At 42.4% G+C, this 21,102-nt stretch overlaps 1 protein-coding gene across 2 annotated transcripts in view; it reads left to right on the forward strand.

Annotated features, from left to right (window-relative positions):
• Positions 1-2,661: 2,661 nt before the first annotated feature.
• Positions 2,662-21,102, forward strand: part of LOC119008470 (rho GTPase-activating protein 21-like) — an 84,988-nt gene continuing 66,547 nt past the window's right edge. Inside the window, exons 1-2 of one of the 2 annotated variants that reach the window (XM_037078814.1) lie at positions 2,662-3,110; positions 4,977-5,199. In XM_037078814.1, coding sequence (XP_036934709.1) covers positions 5,119-5,199 — 81 coding nt within the window. In that variant the 5' untranslated portion in view covers positions 2,662-3,110; positions 4,977-5,118. Of the gene's footprint in view, positions 3,111-4,976; positions 5,200-13,811; positions 13,832-21,102 lie in introns of those variants that run through there. The other variant, XM_037078813.1, reaches the window with a different exon arrangement.

The raw sequence follows: 21,102 nt of genomic DNA on the forward strand, positions 1-21,102 counted from the left end.
CTCTTAAACTCCAAACTCAACTGCAGCTTTAAACACACTTCATGAATGAAATATACATTGTCTTTGCCCTGCTTGATGGGCTTTTTTTTTTGTTTCATAGAGTGAGCATGCAGTGCTGCAGAGTCATTTCCACCTGTCCTAATCCTGACGCCGCTGGGCTTTGAACTTGGGCTTCATGTGATGTCCTAATCCAGCCAAACATTTTGCTGCCATGAGAGAGCTCGTAATCTCTCGTCTGCTGAACGTTTGAGTCACTCCGGCTCAGCGGCTGCACATTTGGTAGGCTATAAAGGAATTAGCGGTGCATGTTCGTACAAATACTTCAAATGGCCAGCATTAATTATTAAAGGAATCAGCACAGAAACATTTTCAAATGGAGTTCTTGCTCTGATGCCTCAGAGAGAAAAACGTAACACAGCAGCACCTTAAACTGTACAGCAGGTATGTGTTTAGCTCTTAAGGCGCGCTACGGACTTACTACAACTCCTCAGTGAGATTTATTCATTGATCTGAAATCCTCTTTTCTCACATTCATAAAAACAACGTTGCGCGGCATCCGTTCTCAGCACAGAGCAGAGAGTTTACTGGCACAGATACTCATGTGGGCCAAGTGGATTTTTTTGGGAAAGTACCACAGAAACACAATCACTTTTGGCTTCTATGTCTGTAACCCAGTAAAACATTTTTATGGTTTGCTTGTGAATTTTTATGCACACATGTAATCCAGAAAGATACAGATGGGGGAGTTCTTTTTGTGGGAAAAAAACAGCAATTTTTCTTATGTTTGTTTTGCTTAGCTGGGAAAACTTAAAGGAGACCTAATAGGCTTTTTAGGTTTTATCCCTCTCTTCATTGTGCTACATACAGCCGGCTCTCATGCATGTAAAAAGTCTTTGTGACATCACACTTCATTACATGTCACACACTCGTGGTAGAAGTGAAGTTCACTGGAAGCTAAAAACACAACAGAGCAGTGCTGCTGGCTCAGGCGTGTGTCAGCTGACCAATCAGAGCAGACGGGGGGGCCTTAAAGAGACAGGAGGTTAAACAGAACATCTCACATTGACAGAAGGCCAGTATGAGAAAACTGCTGTGTTTTCTAAGAATCAAACCTAAGAACCTATTATAGTTGTACCCCAAAGTACAATTATGAACCTGAAAATGAGTGTTAATGTCTCCTTTAAGTTGTCATAATGACTTTTTGATGCACAGTCACTCTCAAAAGAGGCTGCTTTAAACAAGTGGTTTAAAAAAGTTGTATAAACAAATTCCATTAAATGAATATGAACCTCATGTTATCACTGCAGAGTCCCACTTACATCAGTTTGAGTTCTCCATTGTCTGAATGAGGGTGCACCAGCTCTTTAGACAATAGCTGCTCTCTGAAACCAGGGAAACCTCGCCACAGTATGGGTCAAAAGAGTCCTATTGTCCTATCTTCTATTGTGCTGCTGGAGTAGCCTGCAAACAGAACACTGTCAGCCTTTGTCTTTGAGCGGATCAGCTGTGCAGCCTTTTTTCTTCATGCTCTGTGGAGTGCCCATGTGGCTGCCATGCCCTACATGTCACCATAATAAAGTTAAGGACACTGCTGTTACAGTTGATAATGGATAGGCAAATATGTTTCACCAGTTGAACGTTAGGAAATTGGAGGGTTCAGCATATGCGTGGGCCTGAGGGACTTTCCTCGCCACACACAAAGATGTCCCTGTGATTTCATTTGCTCACTGTGCAGGTCTGAAAGGCTTAATGGCAGAGGGTGGAAATAAAGTGTTTATCAGCTCATAGCTACAGCTGATTATTTGAATGCTTTGTGTGAGTGTGTCTCTTTGAACTTCAGTGATTCACGTTCGTTTTGTAATAGAAGTGCTCACACTAGTTTATTATAAATGGCACATTCGAAAAGTAAAAGTATTTATTATAGGACAGAACGGCCCCTTGGAGAGTTTTAAATTACTATATAAAATACTACAAAGTATATTGTGTTACCTGGTCAAATAGCAGTTAAAGTAAGTAAAGTAAAGTAATAGTCTAAATTTTGTCATAGTTTTCTGGCAATAAACATACTTAACTATGAAAGGTAGCAGAATGTATTTAAGTGAAGTAAATGTTACATATATTTGCATTTACGTACTGGTTATAACTGGACAAATGATTACGATTGTAGTGAAAGTATGAAGTAGCAGAAAATGTCATATGATAAATAATAAATGTTAAATTTTGTGTAATGTCATCTGGAATAATACACATTATTTCATGAGATGATAAATGTCATATTTAATGTCATCTGGAATAATACACATTATTTCATGAGATGTTGATCTGCTTTGTATGAAAACCCTCATCTTTAAAGTAAAAAATGCAATAATTGTCTCTAATAAGTAGCAAAGTGGCATTGAGGAGAATAACTAACCAAAAATAAATATAAAGTACTTCAAAATTGTGCTCGAGTATAGTATTTGAGTTTGTTTTCTCCAGAGTACAACGTAAAGACCTGCAGCCATCAGCCAGTGACCAGAGTGGACCAGCTTCCACTCTTTATTAGAATTGTTATGTAACAACACCTCCAATTGGCCCGCTTCAAAATTCCAAATTTAAAGTGACCACCTGATTGGACGACGCCCTGCGAAGGGGACGAGCGTAGGGGCGGGGCTTCATCCGAGTCGGGAGATTCGTCAATCTGCATACAGATTGTCGCGCCGCCAACCGGGGACCACGCAGGAGTACATATTACTTTTTTCCCCTCTGTTGTGTCTATTCGGACCGCTTTAGCATCGAATAGAAGCTCGGAAATGATGCGAAATGAATGAAGACCCGTGGTTTATTTTCGGCCGGGTCACCCCGACGGAGAAATGCACGCCGAAGGGCGTTTACCGTGTTTCTTCCAGCGTGTTTTTCCCTAACAGGTAGTGAGGCTCAGCGGTCACTGAGTGTGGCTGCGCAGCGGAGACTGAATATCCCGCTTTGTAATCTCTTGACAGCCCTCTTTTAACCCATCTTTGGATCGACGGACGCCTTTAAACGAACACCCACCCTCTCTCCTCTCCAGAAACATGGACAATGTGTTTGTTGTTGTGTCATTTTGGAGCAGTTGTATGAATTTATAACAGGTAGGTTCTTTTTTTTTCCCCCCTTCTTCTTCTTCTTCTTCGCGTTTTCTAGCCTCAGCAACAACCTGTCGTCCGCCCCGGCTAGCTGCTGTTTGTCAACAGCCAGCCGTTGGACTGTTAGCGGCGATAAACGGCATCTTTCTCGCTTCATTTATAAAGAAAATGGCTTGTTTGTGTGTGTGTTTGTGTGCCATAAGCCGTGTTCACAAGAGACTGTTAAGTATATTCTCCTATATTTCGCTTATGGTAGCTGGTGTGTGTGTGTGTGTGTGTGTGTGTGTGTTTTTTTACACCGCAGTCTTTAACGTCTTGTTGTGCACTACTTTCCCCCCTCACAGAGAGCCGTCAAAGTCCCCCCCCCCATTTTTTTTTTAATTGACATGCAGGTCTCGTTTTCTTTCCTTATTGTGTGCAGATAACACCACAAAGCTGTCACTTGTCAGACATTTATGAAAATTTGAAGTGCAAAAAAACAGAACAAAAAAACCCCCTCGATTATCCACCTGCCACTAACCAGTTCGAGCCAAATTCAATCTGTTTTAATTAAATTGAAGTGTCACCTGCATGTAAACCATTAATTTGATTTTATGTACACCCCTAAGGGCGTGTAACACCATCTGAAAAAAAAATCACTATCATTTTCCTGTTTGAACTTTATATTGATCTAATTGTACTTTTATTTTGAAAGTCCCCATGATATCGCCATAATGTTCCTAAAAAACAGTAGTTAAAGATATCATAGGTCTCTTTACATATATGTAATTTAACTGTGATACAATGTATGGCATTAATTCAGAGTTAGGAGAGTTGAGATGTCCTTGGTTGACCCATAATCATAAATTATGGGGCTTATGGAGCTTAGATGTGGCATTTAATGGCCCTAGTGTTTTCAGAAATGCTTAAAGACCAGACATATTCTGTTGAAAGATCTCTGTTATTTGGGATAAAGCATTTTTTTGTCAGGATTATCCAAGCCATAGTCATTGTGATACACAATTTTATCCAAATAGATATCAAACATGTTTAATTTACAGCAGTTTTAAGGTATATGTTCATATTTAGACAGTAAAAATTTTGCTGGAATGTCAGTGTTCATTCACTGCTAGGAGATAAGATGTTTGGCTGTCCTTGGTTGACCTGCCACATTGTAATTTAGGGACTTATTGGAGGTCTGGTGTGGCATGAAATGGCTGCAGTATTTTTCAGAAGTGTCTTCTTGTGGCTCTTGTGCTTCTGGAAGTCCAGGCATAGTCTGGGTAAAAGTCTGTAATATTTGGGATTAGACATGGGACAAAACAGTACTTTATGAAAATGAAAATATGCATAATTTACAACAGGGTAAGATGTGTATTATATCTTTAGACAGTCACAGTTTAGCTGTAATATCTGAATAGAATCCTTCATTCACATGCAGGAGAGTGAAGATGTTGGGTTGTCCTTGGTTGAAACATCGTAAATTAAGGTCCTTATTGAAGCATAGATGGGGCATTTAATGGCCATAGTATTTTAAAACAAAAAACAAAACTGCACATCATGCGCTCTTGTGTTGACACATTGAAGTCCAGGCATATCCTGGGTAAAGAAATCTTTAACAACTGGGAGTGAAATAGTCCGTTTTTGTACTTATGTTTTGTTTAGAAACAAATGTTTTTAATCCAACCCGAGTCTTTTTATAGTCAGCATCCAATTGAGAATAAATCAGGAAATCCATCATCATCCCAGTTTAGGATCATCCCAAACCACGGTCATTTTATCCTAAAGCTTGCTAAAATCTTATGTGGTTCCATCCTTATTTTTGACTGACCTGCAGAGGATTGTGTCTCTTTTGGCTGTTAGTGTCACTAACTTGTCTACTTTGTGTTTTAGATTTCAGCCTCTGATGGACATGAAGAAGGCGGACGGTGTGGATTAGGATCTTTCCTTTTTTTCTTTTTTCTTTTTGCCTTCGTCCTCCTCATCTCAATGTGGTCTCTAAAGGACTTCTTCCTCCTCTGCGGTTTGAAATGAAATGATGGCAGCAGCACGTTGGAGTGATTCACCGCAGGACAATGAAGAGAGTAAACACAGAGCCGTAACTCCGTCTTGTGAGGTAAGACTTTTGGATGGAGATGTATCTGTATCCCAGTTAGGGTTCAGTGTTCGTTCTCACATTGCTTCGTGGCTTTTAATTCTTAAGCTATTGTGGTGCATTCACAGGTATCTGCTGACATAGCAGATAAGACGCCCATGTCTGACCTTTGGCACTGTGAAAGAGAGGAATTATAATCCTAAACTGTGGTGCATTTTTGTGAGATTCCTTATGGAAAGTCTATTTTTGTCACAGTGCATGCTTTGTGCTACTTGACTGGAGTGGAAAACATGTGGATCCACTAGTTACAGCTGTCACCTGGACACATGTGAGGCATCCATGAAAGCCATCAGACTACTTAACTTCATCAGCGCTGTTTCAAAGGCGCTCTCGCTTTCAGAAAACTCGTGATGAGCCGAAGAAAACTTATGTCATGCGCTCAGAGAGGGAAGCAGAGCGAGTGTGAGCTAAGTGTTGTGCAGCACATCACATCTGCCAGCGTTCGGGGTGACTAAGTTCATTTCTTCCCCCTCTGACAACTGTTTAAGTGCACAAAGAGAGTTTTATACTCGCAGTGCTAATCTTACTGGGTCTTTTGTGGGTCTGCATGCCAGCCTCTCATAAATGGCACATTGTGGAGCTCATCCCTTTTCCTCTTACGGTAGCTTCAGTGGTTACATCATCATAATCACCATCAGAGTCCAGCTAGGCTTGATGCATGTCATAACAGCACTGCAGCGGTGGCATGTTTTGGATTAATCCATCATCAGAAAATGGCAACACACAAATCTGTGTGTGTTTGTGTGTGTGTGTGTGTGCGCCGCTGTAATCCTCTTACTACGTCAGAACTAGCTGAAGATGGACGACATAAATCTTTGGGAACGGGTTAAAGCGCCAACCTCACAGTGGCTGAGTTTCATGAAACAGTTTATGGAGTAAAGAAGGAGGACAGGGCACATATTTGTGTTTAAAATGGATTAATGTTTGTCAGTGGTCGCTAATATTTTGTGTACCATCTAACCGAGAGAGTGAGACAGAGCCGACTGGATAAAGAAACACGAGTGAGAAGTTGTCCTTCCTCTCTACTGGCTGCTTGAAGCCTCACGGCGGTGTGGTTTTCCTCACATCCGTCTGTGCAATCTAATTAATGGTTCCCGTAACATCACTTAACTCTCCCTCACTGAATAAAACTGCAACAGCCACAGCCGATCAGTCTCCCAGCTGTTGAGCAGAGGCATAAAAGATACCTCAATTACTTCTCAAAGCATGCTGCTTCTCCTCTAACTTCATAGACTCTGATACTCTTGAGCTTTGGTTAACCCACAGATGAAAAAAGGGCAGATTTTTAAAGATTTTATCAGCTCTTTTCATCGAAGAACAATATTGGGAAAGACAGCAGGATAAACAAAGCACTTGGCAGGTGCCTGGCTGCACTCTGACTCACCAGCATCACCTGTTAAAAAAGTGAAATTTGCGTCAGGTTTCTAATAACCCGAGGTACAGATCGGTTTTGGCTCACATCTCTGCAGTAGATGTGAGTCACCTGTGAGTCAGCGCCGGTGTTTAGCCTGATTGTTCGCAGCCAGGAGCTCGACACGGGAGCAAGCAGGTCTTTTTTATCTACCTGATGCCTCCCACAACAAAAGCACAAATCTCGCCACAACTTTCAAGCTTCACTGCTCACAAACTGCTGTCCCCCCTGGGGTCTAATGAGAGGCTCTCCTCTCTCCTCCACACACTCTGCTGTATCATCTCGGCTCGCTAATGAGGGAAGCTACCCCCCCCCCCCTCCAAGACACCCACTCCACCCTGCTACCGCCTGAGTGATGGTAGGAACGCTGGGGTAATTTCAGCACAGCTGCCCCACTCATTAAGAGAAAAACATCCCATGTGTATAACGTCTGCCTCTCTCTCTCCAGGCCTCATTCACATTCTCTGCCTCACCCAACCTGCTGTCACACTGACACTGGCAGGGTAGTTATGAAGCAGCTGAGGCTCAGATCTATACGTTTCAAAAGGCAGACAAGTGAAAAAAGACGTTGATAAACAAAATTAATTTCTTGAATTGGGAGGCAACCAGCAAATATTTTGATATCAATTCATTTCTCAGAAGAGATTGTCTTCACCCTCATCTTAATTGGTTGCTTCGTCAGCTCGTCTCAGGGTAAACCCATAACATGTTGGAAAAGAGTGAAGACGTGTGTAATGTCTGAAGCTGAAACCGGGACATTTTTTAAAAAATGACTTTTACAATGAGTTTTCTATTGATCGACCAGTTCATTGATTAATTGTTTCAGCTCTGGTTAGCATATTGTTATTTATGTCGCTGCAACGATTGTTGTTGCAGTTTTAGACCAAATGATTAATGGATTATTTTCACAAAAAGATCGTTAGTTGCAGCTCTAATGGGAGTCAGTTCAGGGCACTTCAGCTGGTGGCCTTTTTGTCTTCCTGCCTCTTTTCTTTGCTCAATTTCAGTTTTACATTTTTAATCCCAATTGGCAAAAGCCTGGAATATAAATCCGTCTCGCCAAGGGTACTAGAAAAGACAAATGGCGCATAAATAGAAGTGGAGAGCCATAAAGAAACACACAGTGGTGAAACACTCTCTAACATATCGATCACCTCCCTCATTCATCTCGGGGCGGATGAGACCAATGGCGGCACTGTGAGTGCTGGTGATGCTCTGAGCTTTGCTCTAAATATAGCCCCTCCCAATTCCATAAACCCCTGCTCTTTTTTTTTTTTTCCCTCCCCCGTCCACATGCTTGTCTTTCACCCGTCCTCTATTCCCGCGTGTTTTTAGTGATGCTATATTTAACCCGTGGAAAGATGAATGCGGAGAGGGAAAAATAGAATCACTGTACTGGAATCGCCAACCGTTTTTTTTTTTTTTTTTTCCCCTGAATGCCGCTACAAGCAGTGAATGTGTGCATGTCGGTAGGGACGGTATCAATTTAGGGGTCAGGGAATGTGACTGTGTGTAAGAGCTTGTTTTGTGTGTGGAAAATAGGAAAACTCGGTCTCTTTTTAGTTTTTCCACGTACATGCAGCTGGTAACACTCGGTGTCAAAAGGCAACTCGCATTTCCAGCCTCACATCCAGGCTCTAATTAAACACACCATGATCTCACTTTTTAAAATTCTGATGGTTTATTTTAGTCAATGAAAGGGGGAAAAACGGCGTCTTCAAGAGGAAATGACCTCCACATTTATCAGTTGTTAGAGCCACGGCAGTTCATCAATCAGAGCGGCGACCAAACCATTTCGATTTGCATACATTTGAAAAGCAAATGTGATGTCGTGCAGCACATCAGGGTTCTCTGCCATTCAGCAAACAAGACCCTGACCTGGACATGACCCGGCTTCTGTCTTAGCACGTACACTCACAGAGAGAAAGTGTCCTGGGAACAACCGGGAGCATGCTCTCTGAAGGGTTTCCCCTGGTTTGGAAACACCAGATCGTCAAACTGAAACCGTAGTGTGTGTTTTGGCATCTATTATCGGAATCGAACTTCCCAGCTATCATGGCTATTTTTTCCTGTAAAAGACGAAAAGGGAAGTCTGCACACGTGCGGCGTCAGAGTCAAGGTCACACAAACTATGTGTGAATATGTGCGTGCCCTTTATCTCTTTCCTCTTGTGGAGAGGTGACGTTCACGCTCGGCATGGCTCCTCTGCATGTCATCCTTCAGTCTGTGGCCACAGTCACACTAGACACCATTATTTCATTGACCACAGGCATGGAGGATGATTGATGGATGGTTGCTAGGAGGGCAGGAGTGTGGAGGCAGGCCAGTTAAACTACTGGAAAAAATGCCACCCATTATTTTTTTCTTCCTCTCATCTTTTTGTCATTCTCTCTTTTGCCAGTTGGCTCAATGTCACAGGCTCTTCTGCCTGGATGCCCTCGTCCCTATGAAAAAATAAAGGGAGGGCAATGAGATGATAAGGATGAGAGGTAGGAGTTTAGGGGTGTGGGGGTTGCAGACGCAGGCAAAGAGGCAGAACGGAACCAGTCTAATGATCAGCGAGGCTGAGGAGATATCCATTACACATGCCTGAGGCATCTCCGACGAGCACGACCCCCCGTCTGACTCTATCTTTGGCTCCAAGACATGACACGCACTAGTCAGGGGGTGAGTGTGTGAAGAGCATGACGCACTCAGTTTATCTGCATAGCTAATTACTTCAGGCAATTCATGGTCCTTCACAAGTTACATAGAGCACTGTGTGTGGTTGAGAGGTGATAAATACATAGATTGCAGCCATTCAGCTGACGGTGCAAGTAGACACGGATTTCTTTCATCCATATTCCTTTGACTTTTGGAGGAACTTCATGTAAAATGGCTTTTAACCACGTGTGTGTGAGCAGTATTTGTTTTTGATCGCTGCTTATGTAACAGGGTGTTATCAGAACATATCTTAACTTGCGGTGTTAGTGTGGGCTTTGAGGTCTTGGCAGGAAACCACATTATTTCCTGTCAGAGTCAGCAGTGGAAATGAACAAGGGCGACCCGATGAAGGAGCGATTTCATGAATGGATGGCAGAGAAGCCACCGAATGGCAGAGCCGCTCTGTTTTGGGAGCTCCAGTCTTCTCTGATTGCCTGTGGAAGCTTCTCAAAGTTCATGACTGAACTCACAGAGAGTCGTCTGTGACAGAAAACAAGATTCCCACAAATTGACCACAACTGCTTGATTACAGACAAGCAGTTGTTGGGAGAAGAACCACTGGGTTTGTGTCAGAGGTGAATTTTCAGTGATTTCTACACATAAATTCACACTGATTTTTTTTGTCTAAGAAATGTAAACTTTGATAATTTTCAGAGCAAATAAGACAATCAAGTGTTGAACAGGTATGAGTGTGAGAATGTTTTACTCTGTACTCCAGCACATTTTGGTATGAGGCGTCCCTCAGTGCTCAGTGTTTTCATTTTATGTCACCATGAATTTGATATCTTGTAATTCTGCACTTCTGATTATGGACACTAACTCCATCTCCAGTCTTAATAAACTGAACTGGACTGCAGTGAATGAAGCTGTTGTCTCAATAACTCTCCTTCTTCACTTGATTTAATAACCCCTCTGTCAGCCATCTCTCAATAAACTCCAGTTCCCCTCATGGCTGTCATAGAGTTACATTTCCCTGCCTGATGTCAGCGCAGTGATGTAACCTCTGCATCTTTAAAACACACATGTGCTTCCTGTTGTTTTGAAATCTGTAGGAGGGTGTGTGGCACTGACTGTGTGCGTGTGTGTGTCCATAGAGCGCCAGGAGATCCATAACTAAGGATTGATTGGATTACATTGGCTTCAGCGTGGGGGCAGGGCACGTGTTTTTTAACTCGGCCGGTGTTGCAGCCGCAGCTCGTACACATGTTGCTGCATGATGTCACAGGGCTTTACTGTATAGATATTATTATACTGTTTTTTCACTTCAATTTTCTGAATAGCTGCACAAACCCAGAACAAGTTAGCAAGTTCTCATTTACACACCACATCATGAGTGTTTTATAGATTAAATAGCGTTTCACTAAGCTTTTTCATCTCATTTAAAAGTAGTTTATTGTTTGGGAACATTGCCCCGCATTTAGGCGATTTGTAAGACTGACCTGGCCTAGATATTTTGTGAACAGTACATCCACTGTTGAATATTTGCTTGTATTAATCCCTTTTGACTTCTTAAGCGTTTGTAATGTTTTGTTTTCAAGCTAAGATGGCAAAACGGGGACTTTGGTGTGTTGCATTTAGCTGAGAGAAATGTGGAGACAGCTGGGCGGTTTGGACTGACCTCTGAGAATTTCCCTCGCTCACGTCTTGCATGCTTTTCCCGTCTGCGATGAAGCAAAAACATGGCAGTGTATTGGTTTGTCCTGCTGACAACACCCCTGAGATGCTTATTTCTTAACTTCAGTATGCGAATAAGCGCTTTTTCCAGTGAATCATCCCCACCGGAGGCCTCACAAGTTAAAGAAAGCAAAGAGGTGTTGTGTTGATGATGGGGAACGCTGGGCGGTTTAAGAGTTATGGGGGGCAAGCAGAGGAGAGCAGTGAGTGATCGCCTCCCCAACTGGTCTGTTGATAGTGCATTGTGGGGCCCTGGGTTGCCATGTCTGGTCACTGAGTGTGTGGCCTGTGGGATTTGGATGACCTTTTTGACCAGACTGTGTGTGTAGCCTCCCGACCTAACACAAAGTGTGGTGTCTGTAGTATCACTCAAGTTGTCTTTACCCTTCTTTTAGTGATATCTCTTTCTCTGATTTATGTTGTTACAGTTTTTGCACAAGATTTGGTTGGCAGCCAGGCTTAGCATGAGGTACTAGTGCTGCTGATTGAAAGCTTTGAGCTACATGATGTCGCACCTGTGTAAATACCGGAGTTGTCACAGTGGTGTGTTGGTTGTAGAAGGCCTTTTCCGACTAACGATTATTCTCATTGACAGTTAATCTGTCGATTTGTTCTCGGTTAATTGATTAGTTGTTTGGTCGATAAAATGTCACTGTTTTCCAAAGATTAAAAACCTGTTGTTAAATGTTTTGTTTGAAATGTAAACTTAAGACGGCAAAGAAAACAATATAACAAAGTGTCCAGTCGATTTTAAAAATAACGTCTTCTGTGGGAGCTTAGATGGGCATTTTTCACCATTCTCTGATGTTTTACAGACTAAGAGATTATACAAAAAGAAATTAATTGTCAGATTCAGGTTGCAACTAATTATTTTCATTGTTGAATAATCTGTCTATTATTTTCTCTGTTCTTCGATTTGTTTTTTGGTCTGTATAATGTCAGAAAAAAGTGAAAAATGTCGATCAGTGTTCCCCAAACATGACGTACTCCGATGTCTTGTTTTGTCACAGATATTGAGTTTGCTGTCACAGAAAAGTAAACAAACGAGACAAAATTTTACATTTAAGGAGCTGTAATCAGAGTTTCATTGATTAATCAAAACAATTGATTGGTACAAGTTGATTGTTGAGTGTCATCCCCAGTTTGTCACATACAGATACTTAGGGTTGGTTTTCGGCCTGAAATTCGAGCCCAAATTGTCGGTATTTATCGACTTGGAAATGAGACTGGGAATCATCTATCCATCTTCAGAATCACCTTTACTGCCTTTGATTTAATGATTGACAACTAATCGATTAATTGATCAATTGTTGGAAATAATATTGAGCTTTTGTGGTTAACTGACATCATAGGGATTCCTGTATTTACAAAAAAGCTTGAGTGACATGGAGAATTGACGGGTTATTAAAAATGTATGAATATTTTAATCCCCACCTCAGGCTCCTCCCTGCTCCTAAGTGGACGTGGCGTTTCTCATTTGAAGTGAGCTCAGAGCATCTCGCTGATGAAGCTGCCTTCCAGCTAATGTCACAATCGCAACCATCTGGACGTCACACAGCATCAAAGGGTGGAAGGAACATAAACAGTCCCAGACAACTATTTACTGGCATCCAGTAGTTTCCTAATTCTTTCTTCGTGCGTTTCCGGCATATTTTCGTCCCTCAGAAGCTTAATTTCTTTGACATCCCACAGTGACAGGAAGTCTTTAACTTGATGTTGATTTACGTACAGTAAAAGAGCCGACTTGAGTCTTGGCTGTGCAGCGGTGGGGGCTGCGTCACTCTTTTTGCCCAGTGTCAGGGAGTCTTCCCCCTGCAAAGTAGGGTGAAGGTTTTTTTGCAGAGTAATGAAATAAATAACTCTGGCGGGATAGAGTCCCGCATTGCTGACAAAGTGTAGCCGTCTTTTCTGCAGGCTTCACAGGATCACACAGACAACTTGGAACCTCTCGAGCTGTTAAAAGCCTCAGGTGCATTTTCTTTTTAACGAGAGACCTCTGCCTTTCCTCGGCTGTGTCCAGAAGAATCAGAGAGAGGAGAAGAAGAGGTGAGAAAACTGTTCTTCACCGGTTGTACGTCCTGCATTGCGGCCTGATGCGCGATGATTTAGAGTGTGCCTCTGCTGCTCTGATTCTCAGACTGCCTCAGCCTGGTACCGCGGCAGAGACGAGCACAGACAGGCACAGCCAGCTGGGAAGAGACATCACAGGAAGAGACACAGAGAGACTCAAAAAGAGGTAGATGACAAGCGAGAGTGCATCGTCTTTTTAGTCACCTCCTTCACCGATCGGTCTGCTGAGTAACCATGATGAATTCTCTCCTGCACGTCGATAACCAGGTGGACCTTTTTGCTCCGGACTATCGTTGACTCTTTTCTGCTGGATCACACTCTCAAGAAAGAGGCTGTTTTCTTCGTGCAACATCTCAGATAATCTCTGTGAGTTTTTGCACGGCACACGTGATTAACATATTGCTAATGAAGCGCGGCTGGGGCGATGGCCACAGCGGATAGGACGCCTGCTGAGCTCGCAGATGGGCACGGAGATGCACCCGTCGCCTTCTGCTGATGATTCCCCTCTCGCCTCCTTGCACCCTCCTCTCCGTGAAGGTGGCATCGAGGAGCGTCGCTGTCAGCAGGGCGCCGCCGGGCACAGCAGGGTTTGGTACACACAGCTGAGGGGCAGGTGTCTGGGCAGCTTGGATCTCTTCAGCGCAGCGTAAAATGGCTCATCTTAAAGTTCTTGATTGTATGATTAACAACAACTGGAGTCTGATCTGCGATCTGTACTGCGCCTGGAGCAATCAGGTCAGTGTTCTCGTTTAAAGCACTGATTTGGCAAGCAGGGAATTAGCCTCTTTTCTTTTTGAATTTTCTTTTTTTTGGCATCTTTAGTCCTTTATTTATATTGACAGTTGAGTTTACAACAAACGTCCCTCGCTGAAATTGTACTGTGGATGTTGCAGTAACTTCATATCATTTGCTTCATATATTTAACCACTACAACGCCCCATTATTCAGGATATTGCTGACTGATGTAAAGCTTAGGTGCGGCACCCAAGCCACTCCGGGCACCACCCTAGCTAAATTAATGTTAAATCAATGTGGAGAGCATCCAAATTAGGGGTGTGGTTAGTCTCTAGTGGATTTCTTTAGCAAGTTTAATCATTAAGCTTCATGGCTGTTAATTATTAATGATCTGCTTTTTTTTACCATTTGTACACAGATATGGTGATAAAGGTGCAAAGGTCCAAAATGATGTGAAATTGCATATTTTTGTATTTAGTAGGTGAACATTTATCATGGAAGAACCGCCTGTCAAATACAAGTATCTAAGCTAAGAAAACACTGTAGTTTGTTATCATATTGCAAGCTACTGTGTGTAAAGCTTGACACTTTCTGGCTACAGGACAACCTCTCGAAAACAGCAGGCTAACCTATATAGCCATAAAAGTAATTGTATTTTAGTAGCACATTTTCTACCCTTTCTTCTACCTGTCAGTTTTGTTCACCCTTTCTCATTCTTTTTATGAGCATCCCCTCTGCCCTCCATTGCTCCCTGGAGTTCTCCAGGGAAGGCATCCCTGACATGTCATGTATTAATAGCCAGCATTCATTCAGTAGTGCACTGTGGAACTGGAGATTGTGGAGTGCAAGGCATGCTGACCTCTGAGTGTCCCTGCTCTTGCAGACTGAGTGCCACATGCAGCCTCAGGTGGCCTGAGATTAAACTCAATTTAAGAAAATCAGGCTTAAAATCTGCTTTCTTGAATCTTAGTTGTCATAAATGGCTTCATTTTGACATGTGGCACTCTTTTGAAACAAGTGGAACTGCATCAGAAAACTAAGAATTACTCACATGATTGGCACTACCAAGTTTGGATGTGGTCTGAGATCAAAGGCTGGTTGGTAAAATCCAGTGGTGGGTGTTGATTTTTAATGGGAAGTGCAAGGGTGCAAAGGTCAAAGCCTTTCTGTGTTCAGAAAATGACATCTGAGCGTATGAATGTGGATGTTCTCTCAGTCAGACAGTGCTCTTTGTGGTGCTGTCTTGGATGTATCCATTTGTCTCTATATGCACAGAAGTCAACTTGGCATCTTGACCAACACTTCATATCTCTGACATGCCTTTTCGGCTTTTTCACTGGAAACTTGCACAGACAGCTCATTGTTTCATGCATTTTTCCCCCCTCTCCCCTTTTTCATTTTGCCATGGAATGCCTGATTCGAGGAGTAAAGTAGTCCTGCCGTGTCGAGCATTGCGGCAGAGCTGCTCTCTGGTATGCCCCCTTCCCCTAATTTAATTTTAGCAGTGCTGAAAATTGTTTGCATCCCAAGCCGAACTGATAGGCCTCTGTTTCCAGAGAGCCTCTGCTGTCCGAGGCGCTGAAAACGGCCTTTGTGCACCAGTAGCCCGGCACAGAGGCCTCATGAAATATTTACAGGCCAACACCTGGTGTGAGACAGAGAGAGAGGAGCCAGGGAATCAACAACACTGCCACCAATGACAGCAAGGCCGCAGCTCTAATAATATGTTGGTCTGCCAAAACTATTTGGCAAATCGTTTGATCTTTAGCATTCTCATGAACAATATCATTCATTTCAGTCTCTGTAACCAGTCAAAGAAAGTTTATTGCCAACCACTGAAATAACCAATTCATTGTTCAAGCAAAAATGTCAAACATTTGTTTTTCCCAGCTACATAAATGTCAGTCTTTGCTGCTTTTCCTCTTTATCTATGAGAGTAAATGAAGACTGTTGTATTAACTAAAGAAGCAATTTTAAGATGTCACTTTTGGATTTTTGACATTTGACGGACTACATGATTAATTGTCAAAATAATTGCCATATTAATCTACAATGAAAGTAATTGTAGTTGCCGCCCTAATGATAATAATAATAATAATAATAAAGTTCCACCCAAATGTTTCATAAATTTTGAACCAAATGTGGTGTACATTGGTAAATTGCTATTGAATGCATTTTCATCCAATACCATTAGAGCTGGACAATATATACATTATATCCTTATAGTAGTAGGAGACTATATACTGTCTCAAATGTTGGATATCGTTATATGGTGGTATGAGATATGTGTTTGTGGTCTTGGTGCCTGGTTTTAAAGGCTGCATTACAGTTAAGTGATGTCATTTTCCAGACTGTTCTACTTGTTGAAATGCTTGCCTTTACCCACTTAGTCATCTAATCCACATTACTGATGATTATTGATCAAACATGTCATTTTTGACAATTTTGTGATACTTCATTTTGTTGCCCAGCATGCGTCCCAGCATTTATGAAGAGATTTCAGACTGTCAAGATATACACTGTGTATCAAGGCCATACCACAAACCACTTAATGCCGTTTGCCGATTAGGAGTTAGTTCATCAAGATAAGTAGTAGATGGTGCCAATTTTCCAGACATCAACTTGGCCTTGCGGAAGTAGTTGTGATGATATGTCGTATTATTCTGTGCTAACATTTAAAATAAAATCTCACACACATTTTTGACCAATTCAGAACCCACATGCCATCAATGGATAACACTGCGATCTTATTATTATATGTCAGAGTGTCCCCACTTTGTTCTGACGTGAAGTTTTAACACGGCACCAGGGGGTTAAACAGAGACTCTGTGTCAGAGGGCGTACTGTCACGACCCTGCTCTGTCAAAAACCTCAAAGAGCAACCAGGATTAATAATTCATAGATGAGGAAACCAATTATACAGGACTTTGCTTGTATTTGGGTGGGGGGACCCCGGGGACTCTAATTGGCCCACCTGCTCTCTGTCTCTGAAGGGCTGTTGGGTGGAGGTGGCTGGCTGGATGTGGGGACGGTGTGTATGTCCTCTCTTTGTTTAGCTACTCTGGCTCTGAGCTTTCAGTGTGGGGGGATGGAGCCTTCAGTGGAAGCCACTTCAACTGACATCTCTGTAGTGATGGACCACACCCAAACACGTCAGGAGGAGCTTCACATGTGCTCTCCAGTGCTTCTTAGAACCAAGAGATAATTGAAAGATGAGCAATAAGTCACAAGAATTGAGAGATACAATAGAAGGGCAATATGTAGAGATATTTTTTTGACTGATCTGTGATTAATTGTTTAATGCTCTTTGCGGACACAAGAGAAATAATCACAACGATTTTGACTGTCGATTAATCATTTCAGTCATTTAGAAGCTATTGTTCCGGCTGATCAGATAAAAAAGATTTGCTGCTTTTCAACTTCATATCATCATTAACCAAATAGTTTCTTATGTTGGACCAAACAAGACATTTGTAGATGTCAAATTGGACTGTATGAGTTTTGATAAGCACGTTTCCTCTATTTCTGACTATCTTTAATCTAAACCATAGATGGATAAATCAATAGAGAAATAATAAATGTCAATATTCGTTAGTTGCAACACTGATTGTTTCATTTAGAAAATGCCAAGCAGTTGTGACCCACCCAACAGCCCAAAACCCAAAGGTATTCTGCTGATAGTGATTTTAGTTTTCTGTCCATCTACAAATTAATGAATTGACTGGATGTTTCAGTAACATGTAACACTAGATGTTGCATGGTTAACTGCAGTGGCTCTCAGTAGAGTGCATACCTCTGCCAAGGCCCAGCTTCTCATATGCCAAATTTGCTGCTTTTTATAGTTTTTTGTGATAGTCAGTTGAATAACTTTTGGTTTTGGACGCTGGAAAATCGCTCTGACTTTGTTTAGACAGAATATAAGTCGAATACAACAGATAAACAAGCTGCAAATTACTCAATAAGTAAAACAAGTGTTTGTTGCACCGCTAAGCAAAACCAGAATATAGTATACCAATATATACTAGAAATACACCAGACAAGAAAGCCACCTCTGGGCTCTTTGTACTCTTGTAGCGAACCCCTCTTTGGGCCGGTGATTTGGGCCTCTGATGTGCATCAGCCCCACTTTTGTCTGGTCTCTCCCTCTTGTCTGTCTGTCCCTTTCTCCCCTCTCTCCTTCCATCTCCATTTCTCCTTTGTGGGGAGGAATTCCAGGCTGTTTGCCCACACAATTGCCCGTCCATTAGCATATGAAAGCAGCCGAGGGGCAGTGAGCGAGGCGGGAAAAAGGGAGCGAAGGAGAGTCATAAAAAAATCAGTCTTGAGCAGAACTTTAATCAGACTCATGCTCGCACTTCTGCCTACAGTATGTGGCACTTTTTTTTCCTTTTTTTTTTTTTTACCTCATTGCTAAAAGAACAGAGTTAGACAGCTCTTCCTCTCCTTTGGTTTTTTGGTTTTACACCTTCAGTGTCAATGATAACAGACAAGCTTGTCTTTTTAAGCCCCTGGTATCGACTCAAGATGTCCAAATCTTGATGATGACTTTGACTGCTCCTTATAAACCTCTAGCAGGCATAAAATCAATTAATCTAAAGGATGTGCTTCACTCTCTTGAGATCTTAATGCAGTCCCAAATGATGCAATGTCCACAGGGTATTGTGAGGTGGATAAATCTGGAAATGCAGCATGCATTGGAGTGTTTTCTCATTTGCATCAATGTCATAGTTTGGTAAGCGGTGGGGATAACCTGGTTTCTCTGCAGAGTATCAGCACTTAAAAGGTGCATTTTGTTGTTTTGGGGACAATATTTCAATCAGAAGAGAAAGATCTTCACTGTGAATTAACAAACTCTCTTTGTTTTCATGACTGAATAAACTGAATATCAAACTGACCTTAAAGGACAACACAATTTCATAATGTTTTACTTGGTTTATATTAGGCAGACCCTGTTACCTTTCTAGCTCCAAACAGTGTTCTGGGGACATTATTTTCCTCTGAATGGCTTGTTTATTCAGTTATGAAAAATACATCTATATAATATTATGATATGTACAGGTTCTCTAAAAACAATTTACAAATACATGATTTTCTAGCTTTTATCTGGGTAGAGATAGACAGCCAAAATAGAGAAGAAAAGGTGCATTTTGATTGTGGACAGACTTTAAATCTTGTGCTGTGTCAGTGAGTTTGGATGTACTGAAGCATTAAACTATGAGGTAATACCTCCCACTGAGACAGGTTAATGTTTACACACAGAGAGCAGATTTATGTCAAGATACCTGAACGTCTGACATGCACCTCCAAGCACTTTGGCAAGATCTAGTTACAAGCAGCAATCAGCAGGAGGCATACGTTTTGATTTAGTTAATTTGTAGTCTACAGTGAGTTCACTTTGGAGTGCAAAAAAATGTATTGTGGGAATTCCAGGGATTGTGCTGGACACCTTGTGATGAATCAGCTTGTGGTTTTTCTTTGACTTCAAAACCAGGTCACATTTGATCCACCGGCACCAAGAAATGTAAGATAATCCCTCCGTGGCTACTATTGCCATGTCATTGTCGCTCCATATGCAGCTGCAAAATACAGGGTTTTCTTTACCGTACTTCCAGCTCTGCCTGCGGTTGTAAATTTGAGCTGAGTTTGTATTGAAGAGAGTGCTGACTCACCTCACGCTGCCACAGTAACCCCTCACTCCCCCTCCCTGTAGATGCACATAATCCCTGTGACATACGGTATGTGCACGAGCTGCAGTAAACGTACAACAATGCTGTTTTTATGTATCTGAAAGAATTATAGATAACAAGCTGGAGAGAAATTCTCAAGTGGCTTGGCCCAGCAAAACCAAGAAGCACCTCGACCTTGGAGTGTTACCTTGATAAGACAGAAAAAGAAAGCCGTTCATCTATAATATTTCACTACTCTCCCGAAGCCAGAGAAAAGAAAAAGGAGACAGAGAGAGAGAGAGAGAGAAGACAGCTGAGGAGGTGAATACGAAGTAGCTGGATGCTGCTGAGTCTCCTTGGCGCGGCTGATGAAAAACTGCCTTGGAAAAGATGCAGCGCTCTTTGGTGCAATGCAGACCGGGCTGGGAGGAGCCTCGCCTGCCAGTGGGTGGAGCTGTATGTGCTCCGGAGCACGCGTGACCGTGTTTGTTAGAAGGTGTTGTTTTGTTTTCATCTGTAAGTGTTTACACATTGGCTCTCTTGCCCAACCCCCCTGTCCTCTCTCTCTCGCGAGGTGAGGTTGTAAGTATCAACCAGCACTCTAGAGGAGAAGAGGGGTTGCTATGGTGATTTTCTTTTTCTTTTTTTTTATTTGCATATGTTTGTTTTCTCGGCGCTTGAGTGCCAGAGCCGCCACTGTACTGCACGGTGCATCTAAACTCGATCAACCTAGAGGAGTTACGTCATGCAAAGACAGTCGGAGGGTGGAGCAGGGGGAGTGAATAATCCCTCTGCAGAGCCCTGACAGAGAATCCATAGATCACTGGTGTGTGTCGGTCACTCTCTCCATACACTAGCTCTCTGTACGGCTTTTCTCCCACAGTCTCATTCAGCTGAGATGTATAGATCAATACGTTTATGGATATAGACTGGCTGGAGTTCTGTTTTTTTAAAGTCTGAATCCAAAAAAAAAAATCTTCACCGTGTTCTTCTCCTGTGCATATTTTCCTGTTTTCCTCACACAGCCTGGAGGCATCCCTGTAAAAGTGGTGTTAATTGGCTGCCTGCTCAGCGCCAGAGCACACGATTGGCTGGGCAACATAGGCTTCCCAGACGGCGATAACGATGCCCTCTGTCCTGTCCTGTGTCAGCCAGTGTGCACATGCCGCTTTGTTCTGATGCTGATGAGACGATGCCACATTAGCATTCAGAGCACCTCCAACACCTATGGCCCTCTGACAGTGTGACAGAGATGGGCTGAGCCCTGATTTGTTAATCAACAGTGATGAATTGCAAGCAAAACCAATCTGACAGAGGTCACCAAAAGAGGATGGAGCCAAATTTGCTATTTTTGCAGAACCGTATACCTCAACACCCGCCCTTGGAAATCTATTCCGCTGCCATTGTCTGTCTTTATAACACAAATGACATCCATCTGTTTCTCCCTCGCTGTTTTCCTTTGGCTTTTATTTTTTAAAGGGGCCTGTGCGTGCATGCCAGAGAGAATGGCTCACTAGTTGACTGTTTACTGTGGTGATGGAGAATGCAGTGGACACTCCCTCTCTGTTGTAAGGGGCCCAGGAATGATTAGAAAATAGTCTGATA

The sequence above is a fragment of the Acanthopagrus latus genome, chromosome 19 (assembly GCF_904848185.1).
Source record: "Acanthopagrus latus isolate v.2019 chromosome 19, fAcaLat1.1, whole genome shotgun sequence".
Lineage (NCBI taxonomy): Eukaryota > Metazoa > Chordata > Actinopteri > Spariformes > Sparidae > Acanthopagrus > Acanthopagrus latus.